The 22,260-nt window shown below is 37.3% G+C and overlaps 1 protein-coding gene and 1 pseudogene across 3 annotated transcripts in view; one reads left to right on the top strand and one right to left on the bottom strand.

The window, feature by feature from the left end:
* The window catches only part of SETD2 (SET domain containing 2, histone lysine methyltransferase), a 91,837-nt gene that overhangs the window by 15,466 nt on the left and 54,111 nt on the right, over window positions 1–22,260 (top strand). For all 3 annotated transcript variants that reach the window (XR_004624681.1, XM_002912844.4, XM_019797966.2), the window contains exons 8-11: window positions 2,479–2,605; window positions 10,374–10,508; window positions 11,362–11,481; window positions 12,908–13,570. Coding sequence is in view for 2 of the 3 variants with exons in the window: in XM_002912844.4 (XP_002912890.1) it covers window positions 2,479–2,605; window positions 10,374–10,508; window positions 11,362–11,481; window positions 12,908–13,570 (1,045 nt within the window). In the remaining variant the exon portion in view is untranslated. The remainder of the gene's footprint in view (window positions 1–2,478; window positions 2,606–10,373; window positions 10,509–11,361; window positions 11,482–12,907; window positions 13,571–22,260) is intronic.
* On the bottom strand, window positions 21,260–21,699 carry LOC105236934 (annotated as a pseudogene).

Raw genomic sequence — 22,260 nt, 5'->3', positions numbered from 1 at the left:
AAAGTTATATGTACCACCAGGTCTTTACTCTTTCAGTTTTGTGTGTTTTTCCTACTGTATGACACTTGTGGCCGTTAAGGGATTTGTACGGGATCTACATAATCTTCCTCTGAATTTCATGCTGTTTTATTCATATAATTATGTTTCATATGTAATTAAAAAAACCCCTTTTTATTATGGAAATGTCTACTGTGTGTGTGTGTGTGAATGTAAAGAGAATAGTATAATAAATCCCTGTGTATCCATCATTTATCTGTTACCAACTCATGACTAATCTTTTCTGATCTATACCACATTGTACTGTGAAAGATAATTTACTTGTTCTCTCTAACCAAAATAATGACTGATGCAGTAGCAGTGAATACCCCTAGCAGCTATATTGTGGTTTCATAGAACCCCACTAAAAGGAACAGGGTTCCTTGAGTGTCTGATTTCAAGTTAAGACAGAAATTGAAGAAGGCGATATTAGATTATTTTGTTTTATCAGAAAACCTGTTATAAAAGATGAGAGTCATGTCAAAGGAACTTGGACCTAGCTCGAATAGGCTCTCATAATAGTGAGAGAGTTCTTATTAACACTTAAGCATCAATAAGCGTAATAACTACAGTGGTTTGAAACCGATTATGTAAAACCCATGAGATTTAATGATACTTTAAAAATAAAACTACATTAGTCATAATAGAAGGGATCCAATGCATGATTTTTATTTATTTTTTCATGTTTTAGCTATTTTTTATTGCGGAAAATGTCACATAACATAAAGTTCACCTTTTTAACCATGTTTAAAGTATACAGTTTAATGGCATGTAATACAGTCACATTTTGTACAACTATCACCACTCTCTAGTTCCAGAACATTTTCATCACCCCAAAAGCAGACCCCATTTGTGTTAAGCTGTCATGCCCCATTTCCCCCTTTTTCTAGCCCCTGGCAAACACTAATCTACTTTCTATATCTGTGGATTTTTCTGGATGTTTCACCTAAATGGAATCATACAAATGTCCTTTGTGACCTCATTTAGAAAACATTCAGTGGGGGCGCCTGGGTGGCACAGCGGTTAAGCGTCTGCCTTCGGCTCAGGGCGTGATCCCGGCGTTATGGGATCGAGCCCCACATCAGGCTCCTCCGCTATGAGCCTGCTTCTTCCTCTCCCACTCCCCCTGCTTGTGTTCCCTCTCTCACTGGCTGTCTCTATCTCTGTCAAATAAATAAATAAAATCTTAAAAAAAAAAATAGAAAACATTCAGTGTTTTCAAGGTTCATTCATGTTGTAGCATGTACCAATAGTTCATTCCTTTTTATGGCTAAGTAATATTCCACTGCATGTATATACCATATTTTGTTTATCCATTCATTTGTCAGTGGACATTTGGGTTGTTTCCACTTTTTTGCTATTGTGAATAATGCTACAGTGAATATTGGTGAATAAATCAATTCATGATTTTTAAAAAGTAGTTTAAAAGTTAAAAAAGGAAAAAAAAAAAGTCAAGCATTTATCCTGCCTTCCCCAAGTGAATTTTTCTTTAGGTTAAACCAAATAGTTGATGCGAGGAAGTTCTTCTTTTGGAGGTCATTTCAGCTAATAAATGAAGTGGTAATGGTATCACGTTTTGCGGCACCTTGTGAACGAATGGATCTAGGCAGTCAGTGGTGTAGCAGTCAGGGGATGAGTGCTGACCAGGTTGTATGTAGGGCTCCTTCATTGTATTTTTTCCACATGTATTTGCACTGTCCTTTTTGAAGGAAGGGGTACTAGAAATCAAGTGCTATTTGTGATGTCCTGCTGTATTGATTGAATAATTTATTTTTATGCCTTTGATTAGTAATGTCATAAACTAAATCTATCAGTTTACTTTTGGTACAGTTTTTCATGCTTTCCTCAGGTCACAGAATAAATAAATGGCCATGATGGTTTGTACCCAGGCTTGTAGACTTAGGCCTGTGTTCTTTCCACCACTTTTCCTTGACTCCATGGTTATACTTATGTATTACTATGTTTCTTATCTAATATCTCATCCTTATGTGGTAACTTTTAATAATCATGTGTTTCCTTTTATGTATCCTGTACATATTGAATTTTGTATCTGTGTATATGTATTTATAACAATACATTTTGTTCTGTGTGCCAGTTAAATATTTACATATAAGAGATATTGAAATATTTAAGCAGTTTTGCTCTCAGCTCAAATACGTTATGATCTTTTATTTTTATACATTAATGGGTACTCATAAAATGAAGAAATTACTCATTAACTTCTTGGCTGATTTTAATAAGGGAAGGTTGGAAAAAGAATGAATATTTAGCAGTTGTCAGGCATTTCCTTTAAATTAGTATCAGTTTTGTTGGAGTCTCTTAAAGTAATTACTTGTGTTAGGCTGAATTGACTTCTCTTTTGTATGTGATTGTTATATTGTTGACATTTTTATATGGTTTACTTTCACATAACTGACATCTTTCCTACGCTCTTTAAAACAGAAAAGAAGCTCAGAAATGTTTCTGTGGGTCGGCTAATTGCCGAGGTTACCTGGGAGGAGAGAACAGAGTCAGTATCAGAGCAGCAGGAGGAAAAATGAAGAAGGAGCGATCCCGTAAGAAGGATACAGTAAGTGTTTTATCCTCTCTTTCAACTTTTACCATATATGTTTTAAGAAGGGGGGTAGCTTTTCTGATTGGAATTTGAAAAGTCAAACTACAACCAGAGAAAGTCAGGATCAGATGAGATAACCAGGAAAAGAATTATGGTTGCTATTTTTATTTCAGGTTCATAGAGATTAGAATTAGTTACTGAGAACTATTAAAGTCATCTTGTAAACACATGAGCTAATAGTTTTTTTGGAGCCTGTAAAACTCGTAATCCTAAGTACAAATGAAATGTTTATCTGCTAACTTACTTAAGGCTGATCTACATTCCTAATCTTTGTTTTTTGTTTGCAACTCTTAAAAGTTTTGCAAGTGTTCTTACAGACTCTGAAAAACCTCTTTGGAGTATAAGGTGAGTTTTGAGAGGTGACAGGCAACCCAAGAGTGAGAATGGAATGATGAAAGTGGTCTTTTCATTTACTACATTAGCATAGTAATCAATAGCCTTTTTTCGACCCTAGCTCACCTTAGTTACTACTGGAGGAAGGAGCTCTCTTGTTAATAAAGGGACTTTTACTTGGGACAAGGTCTAAGTGTTGTTTTATTAAAATCCCTCCTCCCTTTTTCTGAGGATCCCTTCACCAGAACAGTATTTCTCAGCGTCAGAACCACCTGGCAGGGCACATTTCTGGGTCCATCCCCAGATCTATGAATCTTAGTGGAGAGCTAGGAGCAGGGGCTAGGGGGCTAAGGGGATTAGTCTGCAAATTCCCCTATGATTCTTTAGCAGTTAGCTCATGCCTGGGCTTTTCAAGAACCAGTACAGTAAGAATTATAAATGGCTGCATAGATTAAGTATAAGTTACTGCTTAGATGAGGAGATAGAAGATGTATTGGGGCAAGGGGATAATAGTGTAATGGTTAAAAGGTGATGTCAGTAAGCCCAAATTAATTGGGGAGAATTAATTATGAAACATCTGAATTCTGTAAGAAGATATAGATAGCAAAAAACATTGGAGAGGGCAGTTGAGAAATAAAAAAGGCCATTTAAAAAGTGCCAAAAAGGAGGGGCGCCTGGGTGGCACAGCGGTTAGGCGTCTGCCTTCAGCTCAGGGCGTGATCCCGGTGTTATGTGATCGAGCCTCACATCAGGCTCCTCCGCTGTGAGCCTGCTTCTTCCTCTCCCACTCCCCCTGCTTGTGTTCCCTCTCTCGCTGGCTGTCTCTGCCTCTGTCGAATAAATAAATAAAATCTTAAAAAAAAAAAAAGTGCCAAAAAGGAAAGTTTCAACAAATACGGGTGTTGGCAGACCACCCAAGATGAACACATGTTCTTTAGAGTAGAGTATTGTGTGTGCTTCAGCTGTCTGAGCATATATACCGTAATGGTCTGCCAGGCACTCAGCTAAGCACTTGACACATTAACTCATGTAATTCTCACAGTAAGCCCTGAAATTGGGTACAAGGATTTTTCCTTTCTTACAGATGGCAGTACTAAGGCATCACCCAGCAGGTAATGGAAATGAACTAGCTCTTGTGTTTGTTCTTAACAAGTTGTAGAGAGCAGTTGTAGAGAGCAGTTTCATCCTCTCCCAACTCAGACAGTTGTGGTCATAACAGCCAATGTTGCTGTGTGCCAGAAAATAAATTTTAAAATTGATTAAGTTGTCTTGTGTAGAGTTTTAGAAATGGTATAGTATGTTTATTTCTGCAATTTGGGTTTTTTTAACTCTTATTTTAAAATTTGATCCACATTGATAAATATGTAAACATATTTTTAACTGCTATGTTTTTCATCATAGAAGTTTATATATAGTCCTGCTAATGAACAGTAGTGTTTTTAAGCTTGTTCTATTAATGTCACAGTTAGTATCTGTACATTTCTCTTCTGCACATGTTTCTTTAAGGTGTATTCATGGAAGTGGAGTCACTGGGTCATAGCCTGTTAGCCTTCTTGACTTGACTGTTGCAGGAAATTTTTCTCTAAACTTCATTAGATTGCTTTTATTTTTAACTTTTGTTTTCTTATAATTGATAGTTTATCAGAACAGCCACAAAATCATCATTAAATGTGTTGACCTATGCTAAAATCGCCATAAAAACTTCCCTTTGGCTATCTCCTGTTCTCAAAACTTAGAGAATAAACATTTTTTTAAAACTATATTATTGGTAGGGAGTATCCTTGTAATATGATGGTTTCTTAGGCAGTGTTATACCTCCATCATACCATTATCAGATGGCTTTCTATCTGATAAGATTCGAGAACAATCCCAAGGCACGAAAGTGTAGGCATTCCTTTTCTTTGTTTGCTTGTGTTTATTCTGATAATGGTGTGTCTTATCTGTATAGGCTTTGGCATTATAGACTGAATTAGGTGTAACATGAATCCAGTCATTATGGGTTGCCCAGGTATGAATTTGAAGTTATTCTGGAATTAGAATGCTTTGGATAAAACTTTGCCCAGATAGAGGAATGACCCAGAATGATTCTAGGTTCCTAGGAGGGTTATTTGGCCTGACTATAATGAAGAGTTGAACTCTAGTTTAGTTTTACTTGGATTGTCTCCTACGGAAATTCCCTTCTGCATGCTTACATTCTGAATTCTAGTCAGCTGTAGTTGAGAATCTTGGGAATTCTTTTGGGTAGAGGATGCCATGGAGAGGACAAGATAGTGCAGTTTAAAATGTAGTTTTGCATATTTTAACTATTAAGAAGAATATGTTAATAGTACTAGAGCCTGCATCCCCCGTATCAGCCCTTGATTGGTAAACATTTTTTTATTTCTTGCTCTTATGATTGCATCTATATATAGTCATCTCCGTAAAGCTATAAGCTCTTCCAATCGAAGGTGGCTGTCTTTTTTGGGGATGTCACAAACCAGGTAATTAATTACCTGATGTAATTACTAGATAACTAAATACTTAGCTGATGGAGGTGTATTAAGTCCCTATTATCTGATGATATTTGTTGTTTATAAAGTACATACAGGAAATAGTCTGAAACTTCTCTTAGTCTCTTTTGAGTTTGTGAAACTAATGAGAACTAAATTACACAATAAAGAGGGTGAAAAGGTACGTACTTGCTTTCAACACAGAAGAAACAAGTATTAATATCCAGAATATATAGAGAGCTCCTACTAATAATAAGAAAAAAGCCAACACAAAAGAAAAATAAACAGACAACATCCAGATTCTTCACTGTTCCAAATAGCCAGTAAACATAAAGATGTTCAACCTCATTAGTAATCAGGGGAGTATCAAGTAAAACTATCAGATGTCATTTACATGCTTATCAGATTGGTAAAAAGTCTGATGACTTGTAAGAACAGGATCTCCTGCACTGCTGGTGGGGGTGTAAATGGGTACAACCACTTTTTTCTTNCTTTTTTTTTTTTTTTTTTTTTTTTTTTTTTGGAAGATTTTATTTATTCATTTGTCAGAGGCCAGGGAGCGCACAAGCAGGGGGAGCAGCAGGCAGAGGGAGAAGCAGGCTCCCCGCTGAGCGACTTGATCCCAGGGCCCGGGAATCATGACCTGATCCTATGGCAGACGCTTAGCCTACTGAACCACCCAGGTGTCCCTGGGTACAACCACTTTTGAAAACATTTCGGAATTATTTACTGAAAGTGAATGGATGTATCTGGAGTCACAGCAGCATTGCTTATATCATAAAAAGTAGGAACAACTCAAATATCCATTAACAGTAACATAAACAAATTATAATGTAATCCTAGACTGAAAAATTAGTCATGAAAGTGAAGGACTGTGGCTGCATGCAGTAGTGTGGAAGACTTGTAAAATGTAAGGATGAATGAAACACAAGCATGACACGGAAGTTTTGTCCAGTGTGATTTCCAGAAAGATTAAAAAAATAGACAAAATTAAATTATAATATTTAGGAATTTATACACAGATGGTAAACCTATTTTAAAAATCCGAATGATTTTCAGGGGCGCTTGGGTGGTGTAGTCGTTAAGCGTCTGCCCTCGGCTCAGGGCGTGATCTCAGCGTTCTGGGATCAAGCCCCATATCAGGCTCCTCCGCTGGGAGCCTGCTTCTTCCTCTCCCACTCCCCCTGATTGTGTTCCCTCTCTTGCTGGCTGTCTCTCTCTGTCAAATAAATAAATAAAATCTTTAAAAAAAAAGTACAAAATTTAAAAAAAATCAGAATGATTTTCTAAAAAAGTTAAGGAGATGTTATCTCAAGAGCAAAGAGGAGGTATTCTAACAAGGAGAGGGCACAGGGAGCGCTTCAGGGATGCTGGCAATGTTGTCATCCCCCAGCCCTCTTTTCACCTGTATATTGATTGCATGGATATTGCTTACCTGTTTATTAAACTTACTTGTTTACAAATTGTTCATGTACATTTCTTTATGTATACTGTATTTCATCAGAAAGTATTAAAAATACTGCTTAGAGCCAGTAAAGATAGTTCATGGCCAAAATACTAAAGTACTAAAAAAGAGTAAATATAGGGGCACCTGGGTGGCTCAGTCGATTAAGCATCTGCCTTCATCTTAGGTCATGATCCCAGGGTTCTGAGATCAAGCCCCTCATCGGGCTCCTTGTTCGGGGGGAGCCTGATTCTCTCTCTCCTTCTGCCTGCTGCTCCCCCTGCTCATGGTCTCTCTCTCTCTGTCTGACAAATAAATAAAATCTTTATTTAAAAAAAGAGTAAATAATTTATTGGGCTGATTAAGTACCTAACAGTAAATTTTTAAGTGCTATAGAATTTTGCATATATGTATAGATGTTCACTTATCAGTAATTTATTAAAATATACCTTAATCATTTTTATACCTTTATGTTGATTTTTAGTTACTTCAAATCCTTTCTGGAAGGTGGTGACCCTTAAATTAAAAATAAATACTTGTAGTAAATGTAAATTAATGAAAGCAATCAGTTGGTCTCCTGGCTCCCTTCCTCCCAGGTATCCTAAAAGTTATTAATCCCACAATTCACAATTGATTGTCCACTTGAGTACCCTAAAGTATGGAAGCTGTATCATGTGGGATTGGCATGATAACTTTTATGTATGTCAGTACAACCATGAAGCTTGTAATTGTAGTGAGAATGTTCAAAGGTTGTTCACCTTGTGTATTTTTTGTTACTTTTACTTCAGTTTCTACATTTTTACCTTTTATTTCTTTAAGAGAGGAGTGCTACTGTTATTTACCAGTGGCGCTCTATATACTATAGTATCTATTCAATAAATGTTTATTAAATGAAAAAGTAAGAACTCAGTTTTAGCTCTTAAATGTTCAGAGTCAGAGAATCCTTTCCTGCCTAATTATGAAAAGAAAATCCTACCTCTCTCTCTTTTTAAAAGATTTATTTATTTTTTGGGCCGGGAGTCGGGGGGTGAACAGGGACAAGCAGACTCTGCCCTGAGTGCAGAGCCCCATGCGGGGCTCAATCTCATGACCTGAGGTCATTACCTAAACTGAAATTAAGAGTCTGAGGCTTAACTGAGCTACCCAGGCGCCCCAGAAGAACCCCATCTCTTAGCCCAGTAGTATTTGCATCTCAAAACCGTCCAAAGTGAGGTTCTGGCTGTTGCATTTGAGGGGAAAGTGGAATTTTAAAGCCCCTGATCTTTCCTATTCTAATCCTCTAGAATTTGAGACACAGGTAGTTTTACATTTAGGATATGCAGGGGAGAAAACATCTTTGAGGAAATTGTCTTGGATTAATATTTAACCATAAATTGGTTTTCCTGAATATGTCCTTAATCGCTTCAAGTCATAAAAAATGATACTGGAAATGAAAAAGAAATGAGCCTTAAATGTACATTTTAGAAGGAAAAAATGAATTTACATTTCTTCAGCTTCTTGCAGGTAGCGTTTCATGTTTTCTTATTTTTGTTCCTTAGAATTATGTGAGTTTTGTGATATATAAAATAGAAATGTTAAGTGCCTTGCCTAAAGTTATATTTAGATGATAAAAAATTAGTTAAAAAACAAAATTTCCTTAAGATTCTTGTCTTTCAGATTTGCTTTTTTCTAATTTATTTTCAGAGCATTTTAGACTTTTATTATTTCAGGCCATGTTGGTTTAATGCTGTCTTTATATCTCTTCTGTGTTGGTTGCTGTCTTGTGTAGATTTTATTCTGTTATTGCCACACGAATTATTCTCAAATTCCATTTTGATCAGATTATTTCCCTTTTTTGGATTCAGTAATAGAGCTCTCTTACTCAGTCACATCAAATACAGATTCTTTTACATACCACCTACAAGACCTCCTAATTTAACACCAACCTTCATTTTGATGAGGTTTTTCTCCCTTCCTCACCACACCTTATCCGCTCCGGCCAAGCTAGGCACTATCATAATTTTCTATTTCCCTGTGTTCAATTTTTCCCTCTCTTCACTCCCTTCTTTATCTTACCTATTGCTAACCCTGCTTCTGTGACTTCAGTTGTGATAACTCTCATTCTAACCACTCCCTTCCTTCGAATTTTTTTAACATTTACAGTTAATGCTTCATTGTTTGTTTTCATATGAATTAATTTTATCTCCCCAATAGTTAGTTCTGTAAGGCATCTTTGTATCTTTTATAACACAGCTGGAAAACAATCATTGGTAGGTTTTTTTGTTGTTGTTTCCCCATTATTTAATATTTGAAACAATAAAAACAATATTTTAATATTTGAAACATCCAGAGAATATATGTAAGTTATAAGGCATAATTACTTTTTTTATTTTTTTAAAGATTTTATTTATTTATTTGAGAGAGAGAGAGAGCATGAGAGGGGGGAGGGTCAGAGGGAGAAGCAGACTCTCTGCTGAGCAGGGAGCCCAATGTGGGACTCGATCCTGGGACGGCAGGGTCATGACTCGATCCTGGGACGGCAGGGTCATGACCTGAGAGCCAAAGGCAGTTGCTTAACCAACTGAGCCACCCAGGCGCCCATAAGGCATAATTATAAAAGAACCACTTGTGAGCACTTCTCTCCTTCCTGCTCCCTGCTTAGCCCCTAAAGGATACCACTGTTTTGAATTTTGTGTCTTACCTCCATTGCCTTTTTAAAATCGATTTTTCAGACATGCATCTATGAAAATTTTGTTAAGGTTTACAAAAACAGAGTCATACAGCATGTAATCTTCTGCAACTTTTTTCATAAGATTGATGAATCTTGTTGCATTGGGCTGCACTTGATTCCTTTCACTGTGCTATAATAATCCATTGTATGAAAATGCTAATTTATACAACCTGGCCACAGATGTTGGTTAGTAGTTTTTTGCTACTCGTTCAGTGATTTTGGTGTAACTCTGGGAATACATATGTGTAGAAGTTTCTCTAGGATTTATTCTTAGGTGTGCAATGCTAGGCCTAGGGGATACAAATATTTAATTTTGAAGCCAGTGGTTTATTTTTTCTGGTATACTTTTCACCTAACATAAATTTGTTCTTTGCCTCCTATAAGGGCAAATTTTTGTTTGTTTTGGTTCATTGCAGTGACTTTAGCACCTAGGATTATGCTTGACATATAATAAGTACTTGGTAAATATTTGATGAGTGAATGAAATTGATCATACCAGTTTGTACTTTCATCAACAGTATATAAAATTCCTTTTGATCCGCATCTTTGCCTAGACTTGATATTATCAGACTTAATTTTTTCCCCTAGATTAATCTAGTAAATATGACACGGTTTCTCCCTGTGGGTCTAATTGTGTTTTCCTTATCACTGGCAAGGTTGAGCATCTTTTTAGGTTGTTTGATTCTTAGATTAGTGGCGTGTTTGTAGTTGTTTTTTATAACCAGATATTTTTCTTTGCTTTGGCAGGTGGATGGAGAGCTAGAAGCTCTGATGGAGAATGGTGAGGGTCTCTCTGATAAAAACCAGGTGCTCAGCTTATCCCGGCTGATGGTTAGAATTGAAACTTTGGAGCAGAAACTTACCTGTCTTGAGCTAATACAGGTGAGGTCTTTGATGTTAATTTAGTTTTTATTTCTGAACTTGAGGTGGGGCATCTAAGCTACAATCTAGAATGATGACAGGAGAAGGGATAACTCTGAGAAGAGTTACTCTTATTTTTAAAATGTTTTGTGAATTCTATATGACTTTGAAAGTTTGTACTCTTAAAAATGGCTTAAGAGTTCAGCATCATTTAGTTTTTTAGTAGATTTGTTTGCATTCTCTCTCTAGTCAAAGAACATGGTGGGATTTTTTTCTGTAACAATTCAGGACATTTGATACCGCTCCTCCACCCCATGATTATTAGTATGCCAAGGCCATTTCTACCACAGGATCTTGAAGCAAGGAATTTTAACGGCAGTCTCATTTACTCCAGTTTATTAAGTATGCCACAAGAAGTTGAACAATAAAAAATGGATGATTTAAAAGAAAACTAAGAGAAAACAGCCTTTTGAACAAGCATCTGAAAGGAAGAGGGAAATGAAAACGATTTAGACTATTATAGTTTTAGGTTTTTCAATAAAAATCGTGAATGTAATTTGGTTCTTAGTCTTTCAGAATTGAATTTCATTGTAAATGACATATTGATATTTACCGTTTTCTGTAAAGTCTATATAAAGTCCAAGTTGACTGGATACAATTCAGGTATCAAAAAGGATTATAATCTCTTCAAAGCATTTATTATTTGTACACTTTTAGTTGCATTAATCACAATAGAGTTTCTAGGTGTTTTGTGAATATAAACAAACCTTTTATTCCTCTCTGTGGACCCTTTTTAATGTTCTGTCTGGTATTGCCCACCCCATCCCATCCCCACCCCAATACCCTGCATCCTGCTTCCCTTCCCCCATGGAAGAACACACATTCACAGTCTTGTCTGAAGTCTTTCCTGGAACGTCATGGGCTGTCTTTGTTGTGGATCTGGATGGCAGAACTAGGTGATGGCCGGGAAAGTAACCAGAAGCTTCAGGAAGAGGTCAGTTCACATTCAACTTGCTTATTTTTTAAAACCGCTATGTAGACTGCTTAGGTTAAGTGATAATGTCAGTGATAATGAATTTAGCATTATATTTACCACTGTATTAAATAAATATTATCATCTCAGTATCATTCCTGTAACTATAACCTTTTACATAGACCTTGCTAGTAGTGAGTTTACCCCATGGTTTTTCTTATAGTATCCCTATAGTTGATACTGCATAGTTGGGAATTGCAAGAGCAAGATAAATCATAGTTAAGTGAAAGATCCAGTTTGTTGCTAAAGCCATAGTTTTAAACAGATTGGAAACCATGTGAAACTTAAATTCTGGGGCTTTAAAAAATTAGTGAAGAGCCAAATTCTGGAATGGCAAGAGTAAGAACATTTTGAGGGTCAGTTAGTGTTTTAAAGATCTAAATAAATGTTCCTTGGCAGTGTCATTAGTGGAGTTGTGATATTTATACCTTCCCATGAAATAATATTTTTAACCAAGTGTAAATGTAGTTATTTTTAAATCATAGTTTCTGATGTAATACCAAAGTCATTTAATAATGCACTTTAAAAAACAAAACAGGAATGAGCAAATAAGTGGTCGTCTTGCCTCTCTTCTTCTCCCAGGAGATTTGGCAATAAGTAGAAGTTGAGAAAGAATTGGAATTCCTTCCTTCCTCCCTCCCTCCCTCCCTGTCTCCCTCCTTCCTTCCCTCCCTCCTTCCTTCCCTCCCTCCTTTCATCCCGCCCTCTCCCTCCCTTCCTTTTTGTAAAGATCCAGTTGACGATAATAAATGATTGTATGATTAATGATTAAATGAGTTCAGCGTCCCATCTAGAAAGTAGAGGGGAACAACCTGCCTTGGGGTTTCTGTAGAACTACATTGGGGAGTACTTTGGAAGACATTCTTGGATTTCAGAGTGGAGGGGATGGTTATCTCTGAAGAGAGAGTTTTTCTTTGTTAGCTGTTTATCAGAGGCTAAAAGAGGTAAGTAATAGCTGCATTTTTTGTGGGTAAAACATCACTTAAATATATGTTGTTGCATAGTTCTCAAGCCTATGTTGCAGTCACTTGGAAAACTTTCTGGAAAAACATAGCCAGGATAAGGTCCACTAGTATAGATATTTTTTTAAAAATCTACACAGGTTTGAGAACTACTGGTAGAGGATATTAATCGGTCCTGTTTGATACTGTGAGCAGTTATCTGCTCCACATTTTATTCTTGCTGGTCGGTCTTTAAAAAGTTTTCCTTCCCTTCTAGAGGAAAATAATATTATGGTATTTAATCCTTCTGTAGTTGTAGAGACTTAGGTTTTAATAAGACAGTAAAGAAAACCCACAGCTCTTTCAGAAATGATCTGAGTCCCAACCAGAGATTTGAAAAGTCAACTATGTAAAGTGATGTGATTTTTTTTATTGTGTTTAATCAGATTATAAAGACTTTGGAACACTTACCCATTCCTACTAAAAATATGTTGGAGGAAAGCAAAGTACTTCCAATTATTCAGCGCTGGTCTCAGACCAAAACTGCCATTCCTCAGTTGAGTGAAGGAGATGGGTATTCAAGTGAGAATACGTCACGTGCTCACACGCCACTCAACACACCTGATCCTTCCACCAAACTGAGCATAGAAGCTGACACAGACACCCCCAAGAAGCTCATGTTTCGCAGACTTAAAATTATAAGTGAAAATAGCATGGACAGTGCTATCTCTGATGCTACCAGTGAGCTGGAAGGCAAGGACGGCAAAGAGGACCTTGACCAGTTAGAAAACGTCCCTGTAGAAGAAGAGGAAGAGTTACAGTCACAACAGCTACTCCCACAGCAGCTACCTGAATCTAAAGTTGAGAGTGAAATCACTGTGGAAGCCAGTAAGCTACCCACATCTGAACCAGAGGCTGACACTGAAATAGAGCCCAAAGAGGGCAATGGCACAAAACTGGAAGAAACCATTGCTGAGGAAACCCCGTCCCAAGATGAAGAGGAGGGTGTATCTGATGTGGAGAGTGAGAGGAGCCAGGAACAGCCAGATAAAACAGTAGATATAAGTGATTTGGCCACCAAGCTCCTGGATAGTTGGAAAGACCTAAAGGTAAGAAAACATTTTTGTTTATTTTAACCTGAATTACTCAGGTCTAGAGTTCCACAAATCTTAAGTTGAATTACCTACTTTTCTAGCTATACATATATTTGAAAAAATGGAATACCATCTCTCTTACTGACAGCTGATTATAAATGTCTCAAACACCTTTTAAGCCTTGGCAAGAGATATAGCAGCCAAACTAATATACAGATGTGCCCTTTTCTTCATTTAGAAAAGCATAGCACAGCACAGCAGTGAATTCAGTTTTATTCATGTGCTCTTTACATTAAAAACAAAACCAGAAATCCTTTGAGTAACAAACGTATGATTCTACATTTGAAAATTCTTTTTTTTTTTTTTTTAAATATTTTATTTATTTATTTATTTGACAAAGAGAGACAACCAGCAAGAGAGGGAACACAAGCAGGGGGAGTGGGAGAGGAAGAAACAGGCTCCCAGCCGAGGAGCCCGATGTGGGGCTCGATCCCAGACCTCCGGGATCACGCCCTGAGCCAAAGGCAGACGCTTAACGACTGAGCCACCCAGGCACCCCTGCATTTGAAAATTCTTTGTAAAGAAATGAATGTTTAAATTAATTGGAAATTAATGCATTGGATTAACTAGAAATTAAAATTAAAAAATTAATTGGAAAATCAAGGTAATTTAGCAACTTCTTATAAAAAATGAACATAAATTTCTATTCCAGTAAAACAACTTTATATGGAGTTCCTTTATTGTTTCTGAAATAGGCCTACCTTTAAATGCCTATTTCTTTGGACAAAAGATGTTATCTAGAGGAAAAATAGAGGGGTGTGGAACCCTTATGCTTAATACATACATAATCTCTTGTTAAAGAATGCAAGATGTGCAGGGTTTGCTTTGCAGAAAACCCAGGCTGGGTCTTGGATAAAGACAGAAGTGAGTAATAGGATGAGCCTAGGAGAGAGGTGTTAGATTTTGATTGTAAGTGATCTAGATCTGGGATTCAGGTCTTGAGGACCCTATGGGAACAGGTTACTTGCTAGCTTCAATTTTTCTGTTCCTCTCTTCTGCCAGAAGTGGAGCAGCCAGATAAACCAGCAGTACAGGTTTATTTGCAGCAAGATGGACATCTGAATCCTTTCTGTCCCCAGTTATGACTGCAAAGCTCTCACCCCATTAGATCTACGATTTGACCCATACGGAACTGGCCTTACACTGAGCAGAATGAGTAGCTGGTTGGTTGTGCACTGTGCTTACTTTTGGCATTTGTAGTTTGCTGTGTTGAGACCCTTTAAGTATTGTGTGGTTTCAGCTCTCATTGACCTATTTGAGCTCCTACTCATGCTACTCTTTCACTACTTACAGTTTATCGTTAATTCAACCGTATAACCTTATGAAATCCTTCCTTTATATAACTTTAGTAAAAGGAAGGATTCATAGTAAATCTGGTTATGATACGATATGTGAACTGCAGGAACCAGAATTGCAGTTAAATTGAAAGAGATGCTGGGACAGTCACTTGGGTGGACCTTCATTTAAGGCCTGCTTTGTGAGGGCTCAGGAGTCTGGGAGAAGTCCCTCTTATGTTTGGAGACGGCTAGTAGAGCCTCTGGCATGACTGGCTTTGTAAGGAAGGTGGGAATGGAAACGTGTACACAAGTGGACATAAAAAAGGCCTTACAGACATGGTTTTATAGAGCAAGAGTGGGGGCCAGACCGAGGAGTTCACTTTTGCCTGCTAGGTCTCTGGTTGACATAATTTTTAAAAATGAGACATAATCATCATTTCTTGAAAACCTGTCTCTTAAAATCTAGAAAAAGTAAATACTTTCTCTATATGGTAGATTTTTTGGTTATGGTAGTGGTATGAATTACTCTTTGGGTTATCCTTAACTCAATTAGCTATAACTGGTCATTTAAACTCACACTGTAGACATTTTTGAGTCCTACAAAATTATTTCTTCCCCTGCTTATTGTCCTTCCTCCTCCTATCTGAAAGATAAAGCAGTTGCATAGTACTAGCTTGATGATCCTCTTGACTTGAGGTTTAAAATTTTATTCATACTTAAAATATATCCTTCCTAACCTTCATACTTTGGATTTATCCTGATTCTTAGCATCAAGGAAGCCATTAAATAAGATTTTCCTTCTTCAGACTTCTAGTTTGCTCTGGAATCATTACCCATCTAGAATTGCATTATTGAAAGAGGTTGTCAGTTGACTGAACTGTGATGTTTGTTACACATTGTTGCTGGGGCTCTTAATTCATCTATCATTCTAATTAACATTTACCATGGTTCTAATTCCAAAACTCTGATTGTGGTTGTCCTTAAATATTTTAGCTAGCATCTAACCAGAACATTGAAATCAGAAACCCATGATATGAGCATGTCTTAGATAAACACATGGACTTGATGTGATTACTATATACCCATACTATCCCGGCATTGAAAGAGTTAACTACTTCTGTCTGATTTCCACCTATGTGTTCAAGTAGACGTTGGCAGAAAAGAAAATGTCTTACTCAACCAACCTTTGTTAAGCACCTGTTGCTACGCACTGTGTTAGTTGCTGATGTTAATTCCAAGATCATACTAAAAAGCATTGATCTAAGATTATGGCTAGCCACTCCAAGCTTCCCTGACCTTCTGGGGCCACTGTAACATTGTTGGACATGTGTTCCACTTGGCCTTTCTACACACTGGATGGAGTGAAGAACTGAAAGAGGTTGCTTCAGATCCTTAATCTTGATTTTGCTGTGAAGGCAGACCATAGGGATCATCAGTAAATGAGAGAGGGTGGGAGGGAAGGGAATGAAGCTTCATGAATTACTCTTTGTCCTCCCAGATCTGATGATGATCCCCCTTGTAACTTGAACCATTTCCATCTAGCTTCTCAGGGCAGCAAGGAGCTTGTTAACATCACCAGCTGACCATGTGTCTCCTTTTCTCAACTCCATTTTCAACTTCGTGCTGAAGAAAAACAAGAACCTAGCGTGCATTCTGTGAAGAAACAGGAAGATGGTTGGGAAGTTGGATGATGCATGAAAAATATAATAGGTGAAAAGAGGACAGAGGTGGTTAACTCACTGGCGCCGGCGTTATTTTGGTACGTCCATTGCCGACAATGGATGTCGTTCTGGGAAAATCCCGACTCCTGGCGAGAAAGGATTAAGTGAGCTACTTTTTCTATACCTCTATACACAGGACTGCTGCCTTGGCTTCACAGGGCTTATACATTTGACTCCTAAAGTAGACCTCAACAAGAAACATCACCTAACACATTGCTACACATAAGCATGGATTCATTTTCACATGCAAATTTACCAGGCTACATTTTCAGCAGGGACATGTGCATGTATTTCTGTTTGCAAAAAGAAATATTGTACATCGCCCCTCATGCTGAAAATCTACCCTAGACTTCACAGGGCAAAACAGCTGGTTGTAAGTGGTGATTAATTATAATTTGACTGGAAAAGTCTTCATTCATTTGGATCATGAGAAGAGGTAAGGTTCCCATGAATTTGGCAGTTTTTGTTTTAGTTAAACATCCAGTAGATTATGATGGCTAGTGATTCCAGAGCCTCTCTTGTAAATACTGAGATTATAGGACGTGCATCTCTCCTCATAAAGAGATCTGGATAGTTACAGTTACACCTGGATTAGATGATTTAGGGGCAACATTCTGTATATGTGATAAGTTGGACTATTTTTTTAAAAAATTTATTTGACAGAGAGAGAGCACAAGCAGGGGGAGCAGTGGGCAGAGGGAGAGGGAGAAGCAGGCTGCCCGCTGAGCAGAGAGTCTGACTCGGGGCTTGATCCCAGGACCCTGAGATCATGACCTGAGCTGAAGGCAGACACTGAACCGACCAAGCCACCCAGCTGCCCCAGGTTGGACTATTCTTAATGATCTTTTTTTTTTTTTTTAAAGATTTTATTTATTTGAGAGAGTGAGCAAGAGAGGTCATGAGCGGGGGAGGGGGGTTGAGGGAGAAACAGACTCCCTGCTGAACAGGAAGCCTGATATGGGACTCGGTTCCAGGACCCTGGGATCATGACCTGAGCTAAAGGCAGATGCTTAAAACCGACTGAGCCACCCAGGCACCCTTAATGATATTCTTATCTTTTTTGTGTTTATCTCAAGACATTGTCTTTAATTCAACAACATATTATTTGCCTGGAAAGTTAAGCATTTAACTCTTTGTAGAAAGTTTAAATAAAATATAGAGTTACCCACCTGAAAAGTTTAGAGTCACTACTTGGAATTTCAGTGTGTAACAAATATTGTATGTGGAATCTGCTATGCAACATTTCAAAATGAAATTATGTGCCCTGGATTTCTGTAATAAATTTCAAAATCCTTCATTGAGATTATTCTGTATCCATAAGGATCACTATTATCCTTTTCTTTAAAATTCAGAATTGCCCCTAAAGAACACGTTTTTGGATACTACCGCGTTGAAATTTTTATATAAGTATCAGACCTGGTAAAAGATAAACCCGGTCTAAAACTTATTAGTAGTCTCTTTTGTTATTACCAGATAAATCCTTTCATCTAAATCAGGGGTTGGCCACATCTGCCCCACTGCTGGTTTTTGTAAAGTTTTTTTGGAAACAGAGCCATACTCATTCATTTACATATCGTCTATGGCTGCTTTTGCACTGCGGGGGTAGAGTGGAACAATTGCTTCAGCGACTGGATGGCCAACAAAGCCTGAGATGTTTACTGTCTTGTCCTTTACAGAAGAAGTTTGCCGATAAGTGATCTAAATGGTAAAGTTCAGAGCTTGACTGCTTGAAACATTCCAATTTTTTTTTTTAAAGATTTTAATTATGTATTTGACAGAGAGAGTGAGAGTACACAAGCAGGGGGAGTGGCAGGCAGAGGGAGAGGGAGAAGCAGGCTCCCCACTGAGCAGGGAGCCTGATGGGGGCTCGATCCCAGGACCGTGGAATCATGACCTGAGCCAAAGGCAAATCTTAACTGACTGAGCCACCCAGGCTCCCTGAAACATTCTGATTTTGAGTGAAGTCATTTATAGCTCATGAAGTTTAAAAAAAAAAAAAAAAGTAATCTTGAGTCTGTTTAGGAAAAGTTACTTTGAATAATTTGGATGTAAGACTGAGAAGTGGGAGAGGGTATATATAATTGAACTACTGGGCCAAGAGACCTTCAAGGAATGTTGTTTTTTCCTCAGGACCATAATCAGGTTAGTTGGAAACTTAAGGGATTTTCCGAGTGTAGATAAGTTGGTATAATCTAGTCTTGTATGTAACCATAATAAAAATTTATAAATTTTCCTTCTTAATATTGCTAACTTTAACTTCTGATATAATTTCAGACTTACAGAATACTATTGTGTATTCTGCATATGATACACATTCTAGGGACAAATGCAGAAAAAAATCTGCTAAAAATTCCTCTTATCCCTTCACCCAAATTCCCTAATGTTAACATTTTACCAAATTAGCTTAGTCATTTTCTCTTAATTTTTTTTTAACTTTTAAGGAATAAATTACTGATGTGAAGCCCATTGCCTCTAGATATTTTAGTGTATATTTTGTAAAAACAAGGACATTCTTCTGTACGATTGCAGTATATTTATCAAAACCAGCAAAATACGGTGACTTAATACTGTTATCTGACCAGCAGATCTCATTCAGATTTTGCCAGTTGTATACATAATGTCCTCTATAGCAAAAAAAAAAGAAAGAAAAAAAGAAAAAAATTCTGATCCAGAATCTGAGTTTAAGTGTTACAGTGTGTTGTATCTCTTTAGTAGCCTTTAATCTGGAATAGTTCTTCCGTCTTTCTTTGCCTTTTATAAACTTCAAATTTTTAAAATATTTTTGAGTTTTTTAGTCTGTTCCTCAGTTTGGGCTTGTCTGAAGTTTTCTTTTGGATTCAGGTCCTGCATTTTATCAGGAATATTAAAATAAATAGCATCCTTCACATGGTGTTGATTTGTCCCATTGTTGGCATCATCAGCTTTGATCATTTGGTTAAGGTGGTGTCTGCCAGGTTTTTCCAGTGTAAAGTTACTGTTTTCTTCTTATAATTAAAAAGCGTCATAGAGGATCACCTTTGGAAGTATGTAAATACTCCGTTTTTTATCAGATTTATTCATTAGTTTCAACATCTGGTGAATTTGCCTGACACTTACAACTATGATGGTTGCCAAGTGGTGATTTTTTAACCCATCATCCCTTTTACTTCTGTGTTTTGGTTGACCCTCTTGTAAGCAAGAGCTTTTCCTGCGCTCCCATGTAGTTCTGTATTCATTGATTAATATAAGTTTAGACTCATGGATTCTTGGTTTTTTGTTTGTGTGTGCGTGTGTGTGTGTTTTGCTCTTTTAATTTTTTATTAAACATTCTTCCAAAAGCATTATTTTACCCTGTATCTTACTGAGTTATAAGAATTCACATTAGCATTAGAAAAACTAGGAAGAAAGCTAAATATGGATAATTAAACTAAACTTATATGAAGAAGGAAAATTAAAACAAAGGATTGAGAGCTTTACCCATTTAATTAAATATGAGATTGTAGGGGCGCCTGGGTGGCACAGCGGTTAAGCGTCTGCCTTCGGCTCAGGGCGTGATCCCGGCGTTATGGGATCGAGCCCCACATCAGGCTCCTCCACTATGAGCCTGCTTCTTCCCCTCCCACTCCCCCTACTTGTGTTCCCTCTCTCACTGGCTGTCTCTATCTCTGTCGAATAAATAAATAAAATCTTTAAAAAAAAATAAAATAAAAATAAATAAATATGAGATTGTAATTTGAAAAGTGCATCTCAGAGCAAACTTTATTTGTTCAATTAATTTGGGGGAGGGGCTTGAACTCACAACCCTGAGGTCAAGACCTGAGCTGAGATCAAGAGTTGGATGCTTAACCAACTGAGCCACCCAGGTGCCCCTGTTCATTTATTTTTAACAACAAAAATACACACTGATTTTTCAAGAAGGAAACACGTTTAAAAAATATTTTTACATCAAAAATAGGCCTGTGTTCAGCTATAGATTTTTTCCCCCAAAACTCCTGTCAGATTTATTTTGATTTGGGAAGAAAATACCATTTGATGGAATGAAATGCAAAATTTCAAAGTTTTCTTTTAAACATCTTAATACAGAATTTTTAAAACAATTAATGGAAAGTAGATGAAGAACATTAAGTGCACCCCACTAATTACTGGCCAGCTACTGGTGTTCTGTTTCTTCCCTGATTCTCCCAAGGAAAACTTAAATTGAAACTTCAGCAGAGTGATCCTTAAATATACTTTATAAGCAAAATGAGAGCTTTTGTTTACATAGCTGTTAGATTCTGCTTTTCCTAATTTTTTTCTGAAACTCAGTTTTAATCCAAACCATAATTACTGTATTAGCTTTGTAATGCACTGTTGTATGCAATTCAGCAAAGCAGTAGTATACCATTAGGCTCTGTTCACCCAGAGTTTAGGAAGAACAGAATTGGCCACAGCCGTTTAAAAACAAATCTCAGGGCACCTGGCTGGCTCAGTCAGTGGAGCATGCAACTGTCAGTCTCAGGGTCATGAATTCAAGCCCCATGTTAGATGTGGAGCCTACTTAGAAAAGGAAATTAAAAGAAATCTCATACTGTTTGCCAGTGTGTAGTTTCTAAGTTCTGACAGTGAAATATATGGATATATGTCTGTATATTTCATCTTAATTTTCAAAGGTAGGCCAAGGGAGTTTTTCACAGCTTGGCTTTGCCTGGCTAAAGCTGAAGACTTTGTAACTTCATAGCCAGACCCATGTTGCCAGTGATTTTCAGTTTGCCTTGAAAGAAGTCCCACTGATCATTCATTCTACCTGGTCATTAAAAAGCCAGCAAGTTCGGGTCAGCCATTGTGATTGTGTATTCAGCCTTCTTACGTGAGTTAGGAAGCACTGATCCTTTACTGTTCTTCACATCCACCACCCTGGTAGCTTCTTTACCCCAGGGCCATCCTTCGCCTTAAAGGCAAATAAATTCTTCACAAACTCTTCCCCTTCCTCTTCAAGCTTCTTCTCAGTCTCCTCAAAGACAAGATTTGCCTTAAATCTAGCAACTGCAGATCCGGTTGGAGCAGCCTCAATTTGATGAGTTCTAAAAGAACTGGCAGCTTCAGGGCAACCCATCTTGTAGCGTGTGACAACCAGAGCGCCTCCAATACCTAAATTATGCTGCAGAGCCTCATGGATTCTTGTTTTATACAGTGAATTATGACCCATTAATTTCATTATTTATTTCCTTAAATTGTCCCTTGTGTAGCCAGTGTGAGACTCTTTAAATTCTCTTCTGTGTGATTTTGACATGTTGCCATTACTTTTTTTAATCTGGTACAATATGCTGTTCCAGGCTTATCTTGTATTTTCCCTTACCCAGCCCTGGAATTGGCCATTTGTCCAAGAAGCTCTGGTTCCTGTGATGGAAAATGATCTTTAGAAACCAAGATCTGGGCTTTAGATGAAGTCTTTGCTACTGGGGCATTGCTTATTGGAGCTGTCAGCAGACTGTAACTATATCCATATTTATATACATACTTGCATATAAATACGCACATGTATTTATATATATATATACATATATGAATATACATATGTATATGTTTACATGTATATATGTATATGTGTTTTCCTATATATGAGTAAATGTGTGAACATGTAATGTACTTGGCCCATCATTTCCTTGTCTTTCATTCTGTTACTCTGAGA

This window comes from Ailuropoda melanoleuca, chromosome 4 (assembly GCF_002007445.2).
Source record: "Ailuropoda melanoleuca isolate Jingjing chromosome 4, ASM200744v2, whole genome shotgun sequence".
Lineage (NCBI taxonomy): Eukaryota > Metazoa > Chordata > Mammalia > Carnivora > Ursidae > Ailuropoda > Ailuropoda melanoleuca.
The sequence above is the reverse complement of the archived record's forward strand: the minus strand, read 5'-3'. Positions and strand labels throughout refer to the sequence as shown.